The sequence below is a fragment of the Mus caroli genome, unplaced genomic scaffold (assembly GCF_978045245.1).
Source record: "Mus caroli unplaced genomic scaffold, Mus_caroli_1 scaffold_17, whole genome shotgun sequence".
Lineage (NCBI taxonomy): Eukaryota > Metazoa > Chordata > Mammalia > Rodentia > Muridae > Mus > Mus caroli.
The window spans coordinates 55404337-55419382 of NW_028227272.1; the positions used below are offsets into that span (position 1 = coordinate 55404337).

At 40.2% G+C, this 15046-nt stretch overlaps 1 protein-coding gene across 4 annotated transcripts in view; it reads left to right on the plus strand.

The window, feature by feature from the left end:
* Window positions 1-15046, plus strand: part of Dcbld2 (discoidin, CUB and LCCL domain containing 2) — a 71482-nt gene that overhangs the window by 21844 nt on the left and 34592 nt on the right. For all 4 annotated transcript variants that reach the window (XR_015045763.1, XR_003835114.2, XM_021185350.2 and 1 more), the window contains exon 3: window positions 9735-9872. Coding sequence is in view for 2 of the 4 variants with exons in the window: in XM_021185350.2 (XP_021041009.1) it covers window positions 9735-9872 (138 nt within the window). In the remaining 2 variants the exon portion in view is untranslated. The remainder of the gene's footprint in view (window positions 1-9734; window positions 9873-15046) is intronic.

Genomic DNA, 15046 nt, shown 5'->3' on the forward strand with positions numbered 1-15046 from the left:
GGGACCACGGGGGCAGACAGCTTCTGGGACAGGCAGGAGCCACAGAGCCGCTGAGGCAGCACCCTTTTGGGGCCGCAGACTTCCGGCACCCTCCCAGCCGGAGGACAGAGACCTGCCCTGCAGAGAGTGCCATCTTGGCTCCGGGACTCCGCCGAACTTAGTCTGCACAGGACAGAGTGAGGACCACAGAGGCAGACAGCTTCTGGGACAGGCGGGAGCCACAGAACCGCTGAGGCAGCACCCTTTTGGGGCCGCAGACATCCGACACCCTCCCAGCCGGAGAACAGTGACCTGCCCTGCAGGGAGCGCCATCTTGGCTCCGGGACTCCGCCGAACTTAGTCTGTACAGGTCTGCTGACAGAGGATACTCAGAATCCCCAGAAGAACAACCTCTGAACAGAGACAACTATAACAACTCCAGAGATTACCAGATGGCGAGAGGTAAAGGCAAGAATCTTACTAACAGAAACCAAGACCACTCACCATCATCAGGACCCAGCACTCCCACTTCACCCAGTCCAGGGCACCCCAACACACCTGAAAAACTAGACCTGGATTTAAAAGCATATCTCATGATGATGGTAGAGGACATCAAGAAGGACTTTAAAGAACTACAGGAGAACATGGCTAAAGAGTTACAAGTCCTTAAAGAAAAACAGGAAAACACAACCAAACTGGTAGAAGTCCTTAAAGAGAAACAGGAAAACACATCCAATCAGATGATGGAAATGAACAAAACCATACTAGACCTAAAAAGGGAAGTAGACACAATAAAGAAAACCCAAAATGAGGCAACACTGGAGATAGAAACCCTAGGAAAGAAATCTGGAACCATAGATGCAAGCATCAGCAACAGAATACAAGAGATGGAAGAGAGAATCTCAGGTGCAGAAGATTCCATAGAGAACATGGGCACAACAATCAAGGAAAATGGAAAATGCAAAAAGATCCTAACTCAAAACATCCAGGAAATACAGGACACAATGAGAAGACCAAACCTACGGATAATAGGAGTGGATGAGAATGAAGATTTTCAACTCAAAGGACCAGCAAACATCTTCAACAAAATTATAGAAGAAAACTTCCCAAATCTAAAGAAAGAGATGCCCATGAACATACAAGAAGCCTACAGAACTCCAAATAGGCTGGACCAGAAAAGAAATACCTCCCGACACATAATAATCAGAACAACAAATGCACTAAATAAAGATAGAATACTAAAAGCAGCAAGAGAAAAAGGCCAAGTAACATATAAAGGCAAGCCTATCAGAATTACACCAGATTTTTCACCAGAGACTATGAAAGCCAGAAGATCCTGGACAGATGTTATACAGACACTAAAAGAACACAAATTCCAGCCCAGGCTACTATACCCAGCCAAACTCTCAATTAACATAGATGGAGAAACCAAAGTATTCCACGACAAAACCAAATTCACACATTATCTCTCCACGAATCCAGCCCTTCAAAGGATAATAACAGAAAAAAACCAATACAAGGACAGGAACCACGCCCTAGAAACAACAAGAAGGTAATCCCTCAACAAACCTAAAAGAAGACAGCCACAAGAACAGAATGCCAACTTTAACAACAAAAATAACAGGAAACAACAATTACTTTTCCTTAATATCTCTTAATATCAATGGACTCAACTCCCCGATAAAAAGACATAGACTAACAAACTGGCTACACAAACAAGACCCAACATTTTGCTGCTTACAAGAAACTCATCTCAGAGAAAAAGATAGACACTACCTCAGAATGAAAGGCTGGAAAACAATTTTCCAAGCAAATGGTCTGAAGAAACAAGCTGGAGTAGCCATTCTAATATCAGATAAGATTGACTTCCAACCCAAAGTCATCAAAAAAGACAGGGAGGGGCACTTCATACTCATTAAAGGTAAAATCCTCCAAGAGGAACTATCAATCCTGAATATCTATGCTCCAAATACAAAGGCAGCCTCATTCATTAAAGAAACTTTAGTAAATCTCAAAGCACACATTGCACCTCATACAATAATAGTGGGAGACTTCAACACACCACTTTCACCAATGGACAGATCATGGAAACAGAAACTAAACAGGGACACAGTGAAACTAACAGAAGTTATGGATCAAATGGATCTGGCAGATATCTACAGAACATTTTACCCTAAAACAAAAGGATACACCTTCTTCTCAGCACCTCATGGTACCTTCTCCAAAATTGACCACGTAATTGGGCACAAAACAGGACTCAACAGATACAAAAATATTGAAATTGTCCCATGCATCCTATCAGATCACCATGGACTAAGGCTGATCTTCAATAACAAAATAAATAATAGAAAGCCAACCTTCACGTGGAAACTGAACAACACTCTTCTCAATGATACCTTGGTCAAGGAAGGAATAAAGAAAGAAATTAAGGACTTTTTAGAGTTCAATGAAAATGAAGCCACAACATACCCAAACTTATGGGACGCAATGAAAGCATTTCTAAGAGGAAAACTCATAGCTCTGAGTGCCTCCAAAAGGAAACTAGAAAGAGCACACATTAGCAGCTTGACAACACACCTAAAAGCACTAGAACAAAAGGAAGCAAATTCACCCAAGAGGAGTAGACGGCAGGAAATAATCAAACTCAGGGGTGAAATCAACCAAGTGGAAACAAGAAAAACTATTCAAAGAATCAACCAATCAAGGAGCTGGTTCTTTGAGAAAATCAACAAGATAGATAAACCCTTAGCCAGACTCACTAGAGGGCACAGGGAAAGCATCCTAATTAACAAAATCAGAAATGAAAAAGGAGACATAACAACAGATCCTGAAGACATCCAAAACACCATCAGATCCTTCTACCAAAGGCTATACTCAACAAAACTGGAGAACCTGGATGAAATGGAGAAGTTCCTAGACAGATACCAGGTACCAAAGTTGAATCAAGATCAGGTTAATGATCTAAACAGCCCTATATCCCCCAAAGAAATAGAAGCAGTCATTAATAGTCTCCCAACCAAAAAAAGCCCAGGACCAGATGGGTTTAGTGCAGAGTTCTATCAGACCTTCAAAGAAGATCTAATCCCAGTTCTTCACAAACTATTCCACAAAATAGAAACAGAAGGTACTCTACCCAACTCATTCTATGAAGCCACAATTACTCTGATACCTAAACCACAAAAAGACCCAACAAAGATAGAAAACTTCAGACCAATATCCCTTATGAATATTGATGCAAAAATCCTCAATAAAATTCTTGCTAACCGAATCCAAGAACACATCAAAACAATCATCCATCCTGACCAAGTAGGTTTCATCCCAGGGATGCAGGGATGGTTCAATATACGGAAATCCATCAACGTAATCCAGTATATAAACAAACTCAAAGACAAAAACCACATGGTCATCTCGTTAGATGCGGAAAAAGCATTTGACAAGATCCAACACCCATTCATGATAAAAGTCTTGGAAAGATCAGGAATTCAAGGCCCATACCTAAACATGATAAAAGCAATCTACAGCAAACCAGTAGCCAACATCAAAGTAAATGGTCAGAAGCTTGAAGCAATCCCTCTAAAATCAGGGACTAGACAAGGCTGTCCACTTTCTCCATACCTATTCAACATTGTACTTGAAGTCCTAGCCAGAGCAATTCGACAACAAAAGGAGATCAAAGGGATACAAATTGGAAAAGATGAAGTCAAAATATCACTCTTTGCAGATGATATGATAGTATATATAAGTGACCCTAAAAATTCCACCAGAGAACTCCTAAGCCTGATAAACAGCTTCGGTGAAGTAGCTGGATATAAAATTAACTCAAACAAATCAATGGCCTTTCTCTACACAAAGAATAAACAGGCTGAGAAAGAAATTAGGGAAACAACACCCTTCTCAATAGTCACAAATAATATAAAATATCTTGGCGTGACTCTAACTAAGGAAGTGAAAGATCTGTATAATAAAAACTTCAAGTCTCTGAAGAAAGAAATTATAGAAGATCTCAGAAGATGGAAAGATCTCCCATGCTCATGGATTGGCAGGATCAACATTGTAAAAATGGCTATCTTGCCAAAAGCAATCTACAGATTCAATGCAATCCCCATCAAAATTCCAACTCAATTCTTCAACGAATTAGAAAGTGCAATCTGCAAATTCATCTGGAATAACAAAAAACCTAGGATAGCAAAAACTCTTCTCAAGGATAAAAGAACCTCTGGTGGAATCACCATGCCGGACCTAAAGCTCTACTACAGAGCAATTGTGATAAAAACTGCATGGTACTGGTATAGTGACAGACAAATAGACCAATGGAATAGAATTGAAGACCCAGAAATGAACCCACACACCTACGGTCACTTGATCTTCGACAAGGGAGCTAAAAGCATCCAGTGGAAGAAAGACAGCATTTTCAACAAATGGTGCTGGCACAACTGGTTGTTAACATGTAGAAGAATGCGAATCGATCCATTCCTATCTCCTTGTACTAAGGTCAAGTCTAAGTGGATCAAGGAACTTCACATAAAACCAGAGACACTGAAACTTATAGAGGAGAAAGTGGGGAAAAGCCTTGAAGATATGGGCACAGGGGAAAAATTCCTGAATAGAACAGTAATGGCTTGTGCTGTAAGATCGAGAATTGACAAGTGGGACCTCATGAAACTACAAAGCTTCTGCAAGGCTAAAGACACCATCAATAAGACAAAAAAACCACCAACAGATTGGGAAAGGATCTTCACCTATCCTAAATCAGATAAGGGACTAATATCCAATATATATAAAGAACTCAAGAAGGTGGACTCCAGAAAGTCAAATAACCCCATTAAAAAATGGGGCTCAGAACTGAACAAAGAATTCTCACCTGAGGAATACCGAATGGCAGAGAAGCACCTGAAAAAATGTTCAACATCCTTAATCATCAGGGAAATGCAAATCAAAACAACCCTGAGATTCCACCTCACACCAGTCAGAATGGCTAAGATCAAAAATTCAGGTGACAGCAGATGCTGGCGAGGATGTGGAGAAAGAGGAACACTCCTCCATTGTTGGTGGGATTGCAAGCTTGTACAACCACTCTGGAAATCAGTCTGGCGGTTCCTCAGAAAATTGGACATAGTACTACCGGAGGATCCAGCAATACCTCTCCTGGGCATATATCCAGAAGACGTCCCAACCGGTAAAAAGGACACATGCTCCACTATGTTCATAGCAGCCCTATTTATAATAGCCAGAAGCTGGAAAGAACCCAGATGTCCCTCAACAGAGGAATGGATACAGAAATTATGGTACATTTACACAATGGAGTACTACTCAGCTATTAAAAAGAATGAATTTATGAAATTCCTAGCCAAATGGATGGACCTGGAGGGCATCATCTTGAGTGAAGTAACACAATCACAAAAGAACTCACACAATATGTATTCACTGATAAGTGGATATTAGCCCAAAACTTAGGATACCCAAGATATAAGATACAATTTGCTAAACGCATGAAACTCAAGAAGAATGAAGACCAAAGTGTGGACACTGTGCACCTTCTTAGAATTGGGAACAAAACACCCAGGGAAGGAGTTACAGAGACAAAGTTCATAGCTGTGATGAAAGGATGGACCATTTAGAGACTGCCGTATCCAGGGATCCGTCCCATAATCAGCTTCTAAACGCTGACACCATTGCATACACTAGCAAGATTTTGCTGAAAGGACCCAAATATAGCTGTCTCTTGTGAGACGATGCCGGGGCCTAGCAAACACAGGAGTGGATGTTCACAGTCAGCTATTGGATGTATCACAGGGCTCCCAATGGAGAAGCTAGAGAAAGTACCCAAGGAGCTAAAGGGATCTGCAACCCTATTGTTGGAACAACATGATGTACTAACCAGAACCCCGGAGCTCTTGTCTCTAGCTGCATATGTATCGAAAGATGGCCTAGTCGGCCATCAATGGAAAGAGAGGCCCATTGGACTTGCAAACTTTATATGCCCCAATATAGGGGAATGCCAGGGCCAAAAGAATGGGAATGGGTGGGTAGGGAAGTGGGGGGCGCTATGGGGGACTTTTGGGATAGCATTGGAAATGTAATTGAGGAAAATATGTAATAAAAATATTAAAAAAAAAAAAAAAAAAAAAAAAAAAAAAAAAAAGAAACACCATAATCGAGGCAGCAATTACAAAGGACAACATTAAATTGGGGCTGGCTTACAGGATCAGAGGTTCAGTCCATTAGCATCAAGGTGGGAGCATGGCAGCATCCACACAGGCATGGCACTGGAGAAGGGGCTGAGTTCTATGTCTTGTTCAGAAGGGAACCAGGTGAAGACTGTAATTTAGGCAGCTAGAAGGAAGATCTCAAAGCCCACTCCCACAGTAGCACACCTGCTCCAACAAGGCCACAGCTCCTAATCATGCCATTCCCTGGGCCAAGCATATTCACGCCACCACACGCGCATGCTCTAAGTCACTTCTCTCTTAGTGAGATATCTAGCTCTCATTGTAGTTAACCCTGAAGAGCTGTGCAATGAGCTTACAAAAGCAAAGATCTCATGCTGTTCTAAGTGAGTTCCTGGATTGTAGGCGGTTGGTTGGCCATGCCTGCAGGAGACTGTTACTTAAAATTATTTGTCTGGATCTTCGCCTTAGGGAGTGCTGCCTCTACACTGTTACAACCAACCAACCTTCCCTTCTCTTCCAGGCCTTCCCTGTGCTTATGTCATCCATTTGAGGTACGGTTGGTTCATTTGTGAGTCTTCTTAGGAATTATTTAAAGTTTTGATATTTCACATAAAAGTTTATTTTTTGAGAAAAGCTTTGAGAAAGCTTTCTTGGCTGCCGTGCGTGCTGCCCTGTTGTTGCTTGGCAACAGGTCTGGTTTTACACGTGCCGACCCTCTGCTTTTTAGACTACAGTGGTTGGCATAGGGACTATCCTTACACTATCCTACACTATCCTTACAAAGCTGTGAGCTTTAGAAGAGCCAGGATCTTATAACAACACCCTTTTAGAAGATTTTATCAAGACATTTAAATAGAATATGAAGTTTACTTTTAGCCAGAAGTTTGTTGGTTTTCTGGAAGATAGCTCGTTTTTTTTTTGTTTGTTTGATCTTTTGAGGCAGGGCCTCATAATGTAGCACAGGCTAGCCTCAAGCTTCGAATAAGTTTCCTGTCTCAGCATCCTGAGTGCTAGGTACAGGCATGTACCACCAAACTGGCCTTCAGAAAATAATTTTTAAAAATAATTACATTTATTTGTGTATATGTCTGTGAATGCATATGCGCATATCAGAGGAGGACTTGTAAGAACTGGTTTTCTTTTTCAACCATGTGAATCTGTATGACCTATCATACCTCTTAAGTCTCTCTTAGAGAAGTCTCTCTTCTTGTGGAAGTATCACAAGGGTGGGGGAAGGTCTACTCAGAAGAGTGTGACAGGGCAAATCAGTCATACTGAGTGGATACTTTGATCCCTCCGGATGCTGTAATCTTTGTATTAGGATGCTTTGGTCTGCCATGCTAGCACTCCTGCATGCCTCAGTCAGCTGCAATCCCAAGAGAGAATATTTCAGGGGTCAGTAATACTTACAACCAAAGATTTTAAAACCAGCTGCATTCCTTCCCTGTGCTTTGCATAAGTGAAGGATTTTAAAGTTTCAGATGTTTTGTTGGTTTGATTAAGGTAGCCCTGTTTTTATACTGAGGATACCATACTGAGTGGAGTTGGCTTGGGTGGTACTCTTAAAGAGTCAGCACTAGAGAACTTAACGTGTGTTAGAATGATGTTTGTTGCAGTGTTAGCATTATTTACTATGTAGAAAACTTAGAAGTGAGTCCAACTTCACACTAAACATGATGAAGTTCTTCCTGTGGTGTGACCAGGTTTGGGTAACTACTAGCCATCCACTCTGGACTCAGCATACGTTTCTATACCTAGGAGAGTTTGGGGTCATTTGTTGATGATGCTTAGATTCCTGGATATCCCTAGGGGCTTCAGTGACTGCAGTGAGTGCTGACTTGTTACTCACTCCACTGCAGTGTTCTCTAATTTTAATGGTATCACTGTATAGGATGTGTGCTGAGGCTGCCTTATAATTCTCTTTGTGTCTCCATGATGGCTCACACTGTGCATGGTCACATTTATTAACCAGTTGAATGCTTTCTCTTGTGAAGAGTGTTGATTTTTCTGTACTTTTTCTATTGGTTAATTCCCCACCTCTTTTTTTCCCAGAATCTCACTATGTTGCTGAGGCTGGCCTTGAACTCATGGCCTCAAATGATTCTCTTGCTTCAGCTGCAGACGTGTGTCCCAGTGCCTGGCTCTCCTGCTTTTGTTTGTGTCTTTATTCATTTGTAGGAGTTCTGTAAATATAGTCAGTCCAGTTATGAGTTCCTTTTGGACTTGTAGATTGCAAATATTCCTGTCATTCTATGGGCTATCTTTTCACTCCCTTACTGGTATATTTTGATAATCACTCTTCAGAACTTGGAACTTCTAGAGAGTTGGGAAATGACTATCTGATGTTTAAGGCTATAGTACACTTCTTACACTAATATAAAGATAACACATACATTCTCTCTCATGTCCCATCTTTTTTCTTCCACATATTACTCCCTCATTAGGAAGGGGCTACTGATACTTTGGAGCAGATCTATAGAGTGTCCAGTGCTCTCTTCCTCCCACAGCAGCAGCCTTTGGCTTTTCCCATCAACAGCCTCACCCCTGTCTAAATTAGCGAATATTCTGGCTCATTTTCGGAATACTCTGTGGGTGTATTTCTTTTCTCCTGCATAGATAACAGTTGTTTCAGAATTGCCTGTTTTATTTCTGCCATTGATTTGTAAAGGTTCTCATTTCTCCACACCCTTCCTGATACTTCATAAACTATCTGTTCTATTGACTACAGCTTGGGATGTGTAATGATATATCATCATGGTTTTAATATCATTTCTCCAGTGATGAATGATATCATATGAAATGCACACTATTCTTATTCAAATGATGATGTCGCCACAGTTTGAAACAATTTTTAGGACTCTCTGTTCCAGATTTACTAGTTCCATTACAAGCCACATAAGGAAATCCTTTTTAGTCACCTATTGGTGGCTATTTTGTGTCAATAATTTCCTTCTCTCTTCTATCTTAGTTCACTTAGATTTGCTCTAAGCGTATATATTGTTATACATATGTGTTACACATTGAATACATGCATCTGAGTTTCAGGTCAAGGCTATGGGCAGAGGTTAAGTGACTGAGTCTCTGGTTCGTAGCTGAGTCCATGCGAGTCCACCTGATCACTGAAACATCAAGAAAGATCTGATAATACTCAGAAATAAAGCTGCATAGGTCCAGCTTGAGGACATTTTGAGGAATGTGCTGAGGTGAAACTAGGAGGCCCTGAGGGAACCCTGTATAAACACTGCTGACCGATCTCTTATTTGCAGCTACCACCTGTCTGCAATGCCTAGTTCTAAAGCTATTTCATCATGGTTTTGTAAAGCATATCTGTCTTTTACAGAAATTAAATCTCTGTAAGTTTAGTTAAAAATCTGTAGGGCTTTTGTTTTGTTCTGTTTTGAATCAGTTAAATAGTTATTACTTGGCATTCAGTTTTTCCTCCATAATAATTTGATTTTTAACCTAAGTTTACTTATTTCTTTATATTAATTTAGCAACTGGTTTATTGTATTATATTGTTATGTGCATTACAAATATTGACCTTATGAGAGTCATACTAAATGCATGCTTTTCTTTCATTCCTAGGCAAATACTGTGGTCTGGGTTTACAAATGAATCAGTCAATTGAGTCCAAAGGCAGTGAAGTCACAGTGCTGTTTATGAGTGGAACCCATGCTGCTGGGCGAGGATTTTTGGCTTCATACTCAGTTATAGATAAAGAAGGTAATTTTCACTTTATACTATAGTCCCACATTTTGTCATTTCTAACAGCAAGAAGGAAATGATTCAAATGCCCGTCATCTGACATTGGAGTAGAACAGAAAGACTGAGCATCTCATAATGCACACCAGGCCAGGAAGATCTGGGTCTGCATTCCGAAACGTGACTGTATGGATGTTTATAAAAAGTCCTTGAACTTTCTTTTCCTTAGTAGAAGAAATACCAGTTTTTTATTTCTGTGAGATTAGAACACAAACTGTCTTAATTTTAACAGAAATCTGTAAAACATTGAGGTAAACTGTATCAACTTAAAGGTTTACTATCTACAAGATACAATTTCACAATTCTGTATAAAAGGCCATATTGTTGCTTACAAAGGCTCAGCTCTCATATCAGCAAGAGCTTCCTAAGAAATGCTGAGGCCGGACATACCAAGGTCTTTTCTCATTGTTAATGTTTAGGATCTAAAGGGGATGAGGGGTTAAAGTCAAGGATATTACATAGAATAGAATCCAGAATGTATTTGGTCTCTAATAGAAAACCTGCCGTGCATTCACTGCTGTGGCTTGTGTTTCATCTTCATTATTAGAGGCACTGAAGAAGGCAGCTCAGAAGCGGTGTCATTGGAAGGATTATGGAAACAGCCATTTGCATTAGAAAATAGATGGTTATTCCTATGTTCAACAGTAAATATTCTAAGTTGGCCATTTAAATTTAAAAATTAACTTTAACTTCATGCTTTTTAAATGAAAAAAGTTCAAGAGCCTCCCAAAGATGAGACCGTTGAGCTCTGGGAACTGGTGCCGATAAATCAAGCTGGCTGTCTTAAGATCTCTGACGTTCTTGGTAATCCCATAGAGTCAGCACACTGAAGACTTACAAATCTCTGTTCCAAACTAGAGATAGGCTCCTTAGGAACTCGATACTAACACTTCCCAAGGGGACAATCTTGAGAAACCTCATTACCCAATTGACATCTGAAAGCATGAAGTTTTGTATGTCCTGTCCTGTTCATCAAACATAGTTTAATTTGACTGAAGTCAGTTGGCAAAAACATATTTGAGGAAACACTGGCTGAATTTCTTATTACTTCTTGGGTGGCCTCTCAGTCACATTTATTTTTTTCTAGGAACTCACTTTACTCAGAGGCTGTTTGGCTTTTGTTAAGATCTCAGTTTGTTTCCATCCAGGAAACTGAGCTGCCACTAAATTCCGTAAATACATAGAAGGATCATCGCTACTTGTCCCTAACTAAGGAGTCTAGTTGAAATGTAGAGTAACAGAATAAAATGTGTATGTGTGAACAGTCTTGCTTCAGCAGCTGCTTGGTTTCTCATAGACTCTCACAAAGATTGCTAATGTATGTTTTATGGTTTATATGTATATATACTATATATGCATACTATATAGTATGTATAGAGTCACAGTTTTGTGTAAGATAGGGTGACTTCATTATTTTGTATCAGAACACATGCAAAGTTATGTTCTCTTCCATTTTGTGCTTTAGACTTGGTAGAGTGACTTGACCAGGTTTGTGTGTATGTGTGTGTGTTAGATACTCTTCCAAGAATTAAAAGGTCATGTGATACAAACACTAGAGTGATGTCCAATTGTAAAGACATGAACAGATTCACTTTCTATAAGAACACACTTCAGAGAATTGGAATTCGTTGTCCTTGTGCTTTAAGTTATAATGAGAGATTTTGCTGATGGCAAATTTCTCTTGAAGGCGCCCAGAATTGTCGATGCCCATGTCATACTGGGGTCTTTCCCTAGCATCCCCTTCCACTTTTGTTTCTTGATTCTAAAGCATCATGGGGTGTTTTCCCTCTTTCCTGTTTTGTTTTTAATTATCAGTGAGCAGTAGTTACCAGGCTTTTTGTCCTTTTTTCCCTCCTTTTAGACCAAAGAGAGTCTCTTGCATCTACTGTGGAACAATGCTTCCTAGTCAGTGCAGGTGAACAGAAGTGCATGAAGGGGGCACTGCAAAGCCTTAGGACAGTCCTATGAGTTACTTTTCCTTTGCTGTGCTAAAAATGCCGCCACCAAAGACAGAAGACATGGTGTGTTGGGGCTTACATTTCCGGAAGGACAAGGACAAGAAGAGTCCATGATGGCAGAGCAGAGGTAGGGCAGCTGGAACAGGAAGCTGAGAATTTATGTCCCCCACTCACTGGCGGAGTGTGATTTATTTTAGCTCATAACTCCAAGTTGCAGCAGGCAAGAAACCAAGAGAAAAGTCAAAATAGTTCTCAAAGCCAGCCTCCAGTGACATGCCTCCTCCACCAAGGCCACACCCCTAAAGCCTCCCGAACAGCATCTCCAATTGGAGACCAAGTATCGCAGTGCCCAAGACATCCTGTTCAAATCACCACAGCCTCTCTGCTGTGAACTGGCAGAATCACATCACATTCCAACTGGACTTTCTGAAAAGATGTGTATGAGCCCGTGAGGTATCCAGAACATAGGAGCAAGAACTAAGGAGGTTCTCCACAGAGAAGGGCTCCTGAGTTGCTGCTGGTCTCAGTAAGAGTCAAACCTAACCTCTCAGAGTTCATAACTTTGTAACTCAGATCTCTCAATCAGGGTTGGTAATAAATGCAACTCTTTTTATGAGTAAATTTCAATTCAAAAACGTCATTGAGAGCTGGAGAGACGGTTCAGCAGTTAAGAGTACTTGTTATTCTTTCAGAGGACCCAGGTTCATTCCCAACCCTTACACAGTGGTTCATAAGTGTTGTTAACTCCAGTTCTAGGTGACCTAACACTCTCATCTGACATGTGAGGGTGCCAGGCCTACATGGGGTGCATATACATACATGCAGGAAAAGCATACACATAAAATTCAGTTAAAAACAGCATTCAATTGGGCTTGAAAAATAAAATGAATTCTATAAATGTGTGATCTAAATTTCTGCTTTCGAATCATGTCAACCCTGGCCAACTTCTAAAAGTATTTTCAACAGTGGTTCTAGAACTTCTGTTACATAGCAGTGAGCTTACATTATACATTGCAAGTTTCAGGCTGGAGAGATGGCTCAGTGGTTAAGAGCACTGACTGCTCTTCCAGAGGTCCTGAGTTCAATTCCCAGCAACCACATGGTGGCTCATAACCATCTGTAATGGGACCTGATGTCCCCCTGTTCTGGTATGTCTGAAGAGAGCAATGATGTACTCATATACATAAAATAAATTAAAAAAGTTTTTTAAAGGTATATAAAAAAGGAAGGAAGGAAGGAAGGAAGGAAGGAAGGAAGGAAGGAAGGAAGGAAGAAAGGAAGAAAGAAAGAAAGAAAGAAAGAAAGAAAGAAAGAAAGAAAGAAAGAAAGAAAGAAAGGAAGGAAGGAAGGAAGGAAGGAAGGAAGGAAGGAAGAAAGGAAGAAAGGAAGAAAGGAAGAAAGGAAGAAAGGAAGAAAGAAAGAAAAGAAAGAAAAGAAAGAAAAGAAAGAAAGAAAGAAAGTTTCAAATTAAGAAAAAGAAAGAAAAGTTAGTTTCAAATTAAGAAAGAAAGTAAGTTTCAAATTCCTCAAGGCAGTGTTCCTCTGTATGTTCCATAACTGGTATGTAGATAGGTGTGTACACACAGGATTGGAAAATTACAGTTTAGACACATTTTAGAGAGGTTTGAATCAAAATGTTAAAGGTAATACTACATTATTTTGGGTCTCGCCAACCCAGAATTTTGGAGTAGGGAGCCTAAACATGCCTTTATTGTTTTGGAGGAAAGTAGTAAATAGTTTATGTGACACAGAATGGTCAATATGGATCCGCATTTACTTCCTAGCGTGAGCTCTCATAGGTGTTCTACCCTAGAGTGTGCTGACACTGAACGTAAGACTTCTGAACAGCTGAGCCTGAAAACACCCCATTAGCGGGTCGTGGTTGCAGGATGTTGAAGTATTTTTAGAATCAACACCAATGTCATAAAGGTTTTCTGATTGTTACTTTCTTTTAACTACATATTTTGTGAATTTTTTTCCATTACTTCAGTCTTACATCAGAGTGTAAAATATTGTGACACATAGGGCAGAAAATATATGTATATGTATATATATGTATGTGTATATGTATATATATATATATATATATATATATATATATTAATAGAATATTAGTTTCTGTTGCTGGTTATTTTTTCTTCCATGTGGAGTGTTTTTGCTTTTGACACTAGGGTATGAATTTTTCAGACTGTTTGTTGCCTTGACTGCACAGTGGTGACACAAGATCAGTTTTATGTCAGGGTCTGCTCTTAGTCAGGTTTCTGTTTGTATTTGCCATGCTGCGGTTTTAGTTTTTGTAATTGTCGTGTCCTGCACACGTATTAAACCTCAGAATGTAGTGAAGCTGTTATGAAGCTTCCATCTGTATCCTCTCTCCAGATGTGCCCTTGTTTGTAGGTAGATGAAAAAGGAACCCACACAGTCATGTGTGGGTAATATAAATAGCATACCAGAAAACAACTGTATTTTAGTGTTAATTTAGACGACAAGCGTATTGATTTGCAGTTTCACCAGCTTTGCAGACAGGACGAATCTTAAACAAGATTTAAAATAGAATGAATCTGTTAAAATGGTGGGCCAAAAGAGGCATGTCAGCCCTATGGGATGGAAACATACAAACAACCTGAAGTGTGCCATCCTGGCTCTGTTTTTGTTTTGTTTGGGTTTTGGTTTTGTTTGTTTGTTTGTTTTGTTTTGGGGGAGGGGACAAGGTTTCTCTGTGCAGTCCTGGCCATCCAGGAACTCATTCTGTAGACCACGCTGGCCTCAAACTTGTAGATCCTCCTACCTCTGCCTCCAGAGTGCTGGGATTAAAGGCGTGCGCCACCACCGCCTGGTGACCATCCTGTCTCTAGTGTTTTCTGTGTTGTTGGGGATTCTGATAACTTAGAAACTCTGTGAAAGAGCCACATAGGTATTTCACTGATTTAAGGCAAACGGTCACTAGTGACTAGTAGTCACTAGTGTCCTAGATGCTGTGTAGATGACAAAAGAAACATGGTGTTGAATGTATGTGGGAAGTTAGATGGGGTGTGTGTGTGTGTGTGTGTGTCTCATTTGATGACATTAACTGCATGTGGCTTACAGCCTATCTAATTATACTGTTAATTACTTAGGCAGCTTAGCCATTTTTTTTACATCGTTGTTAAGAAACCTTCCTCTTCATCACAGAAATAT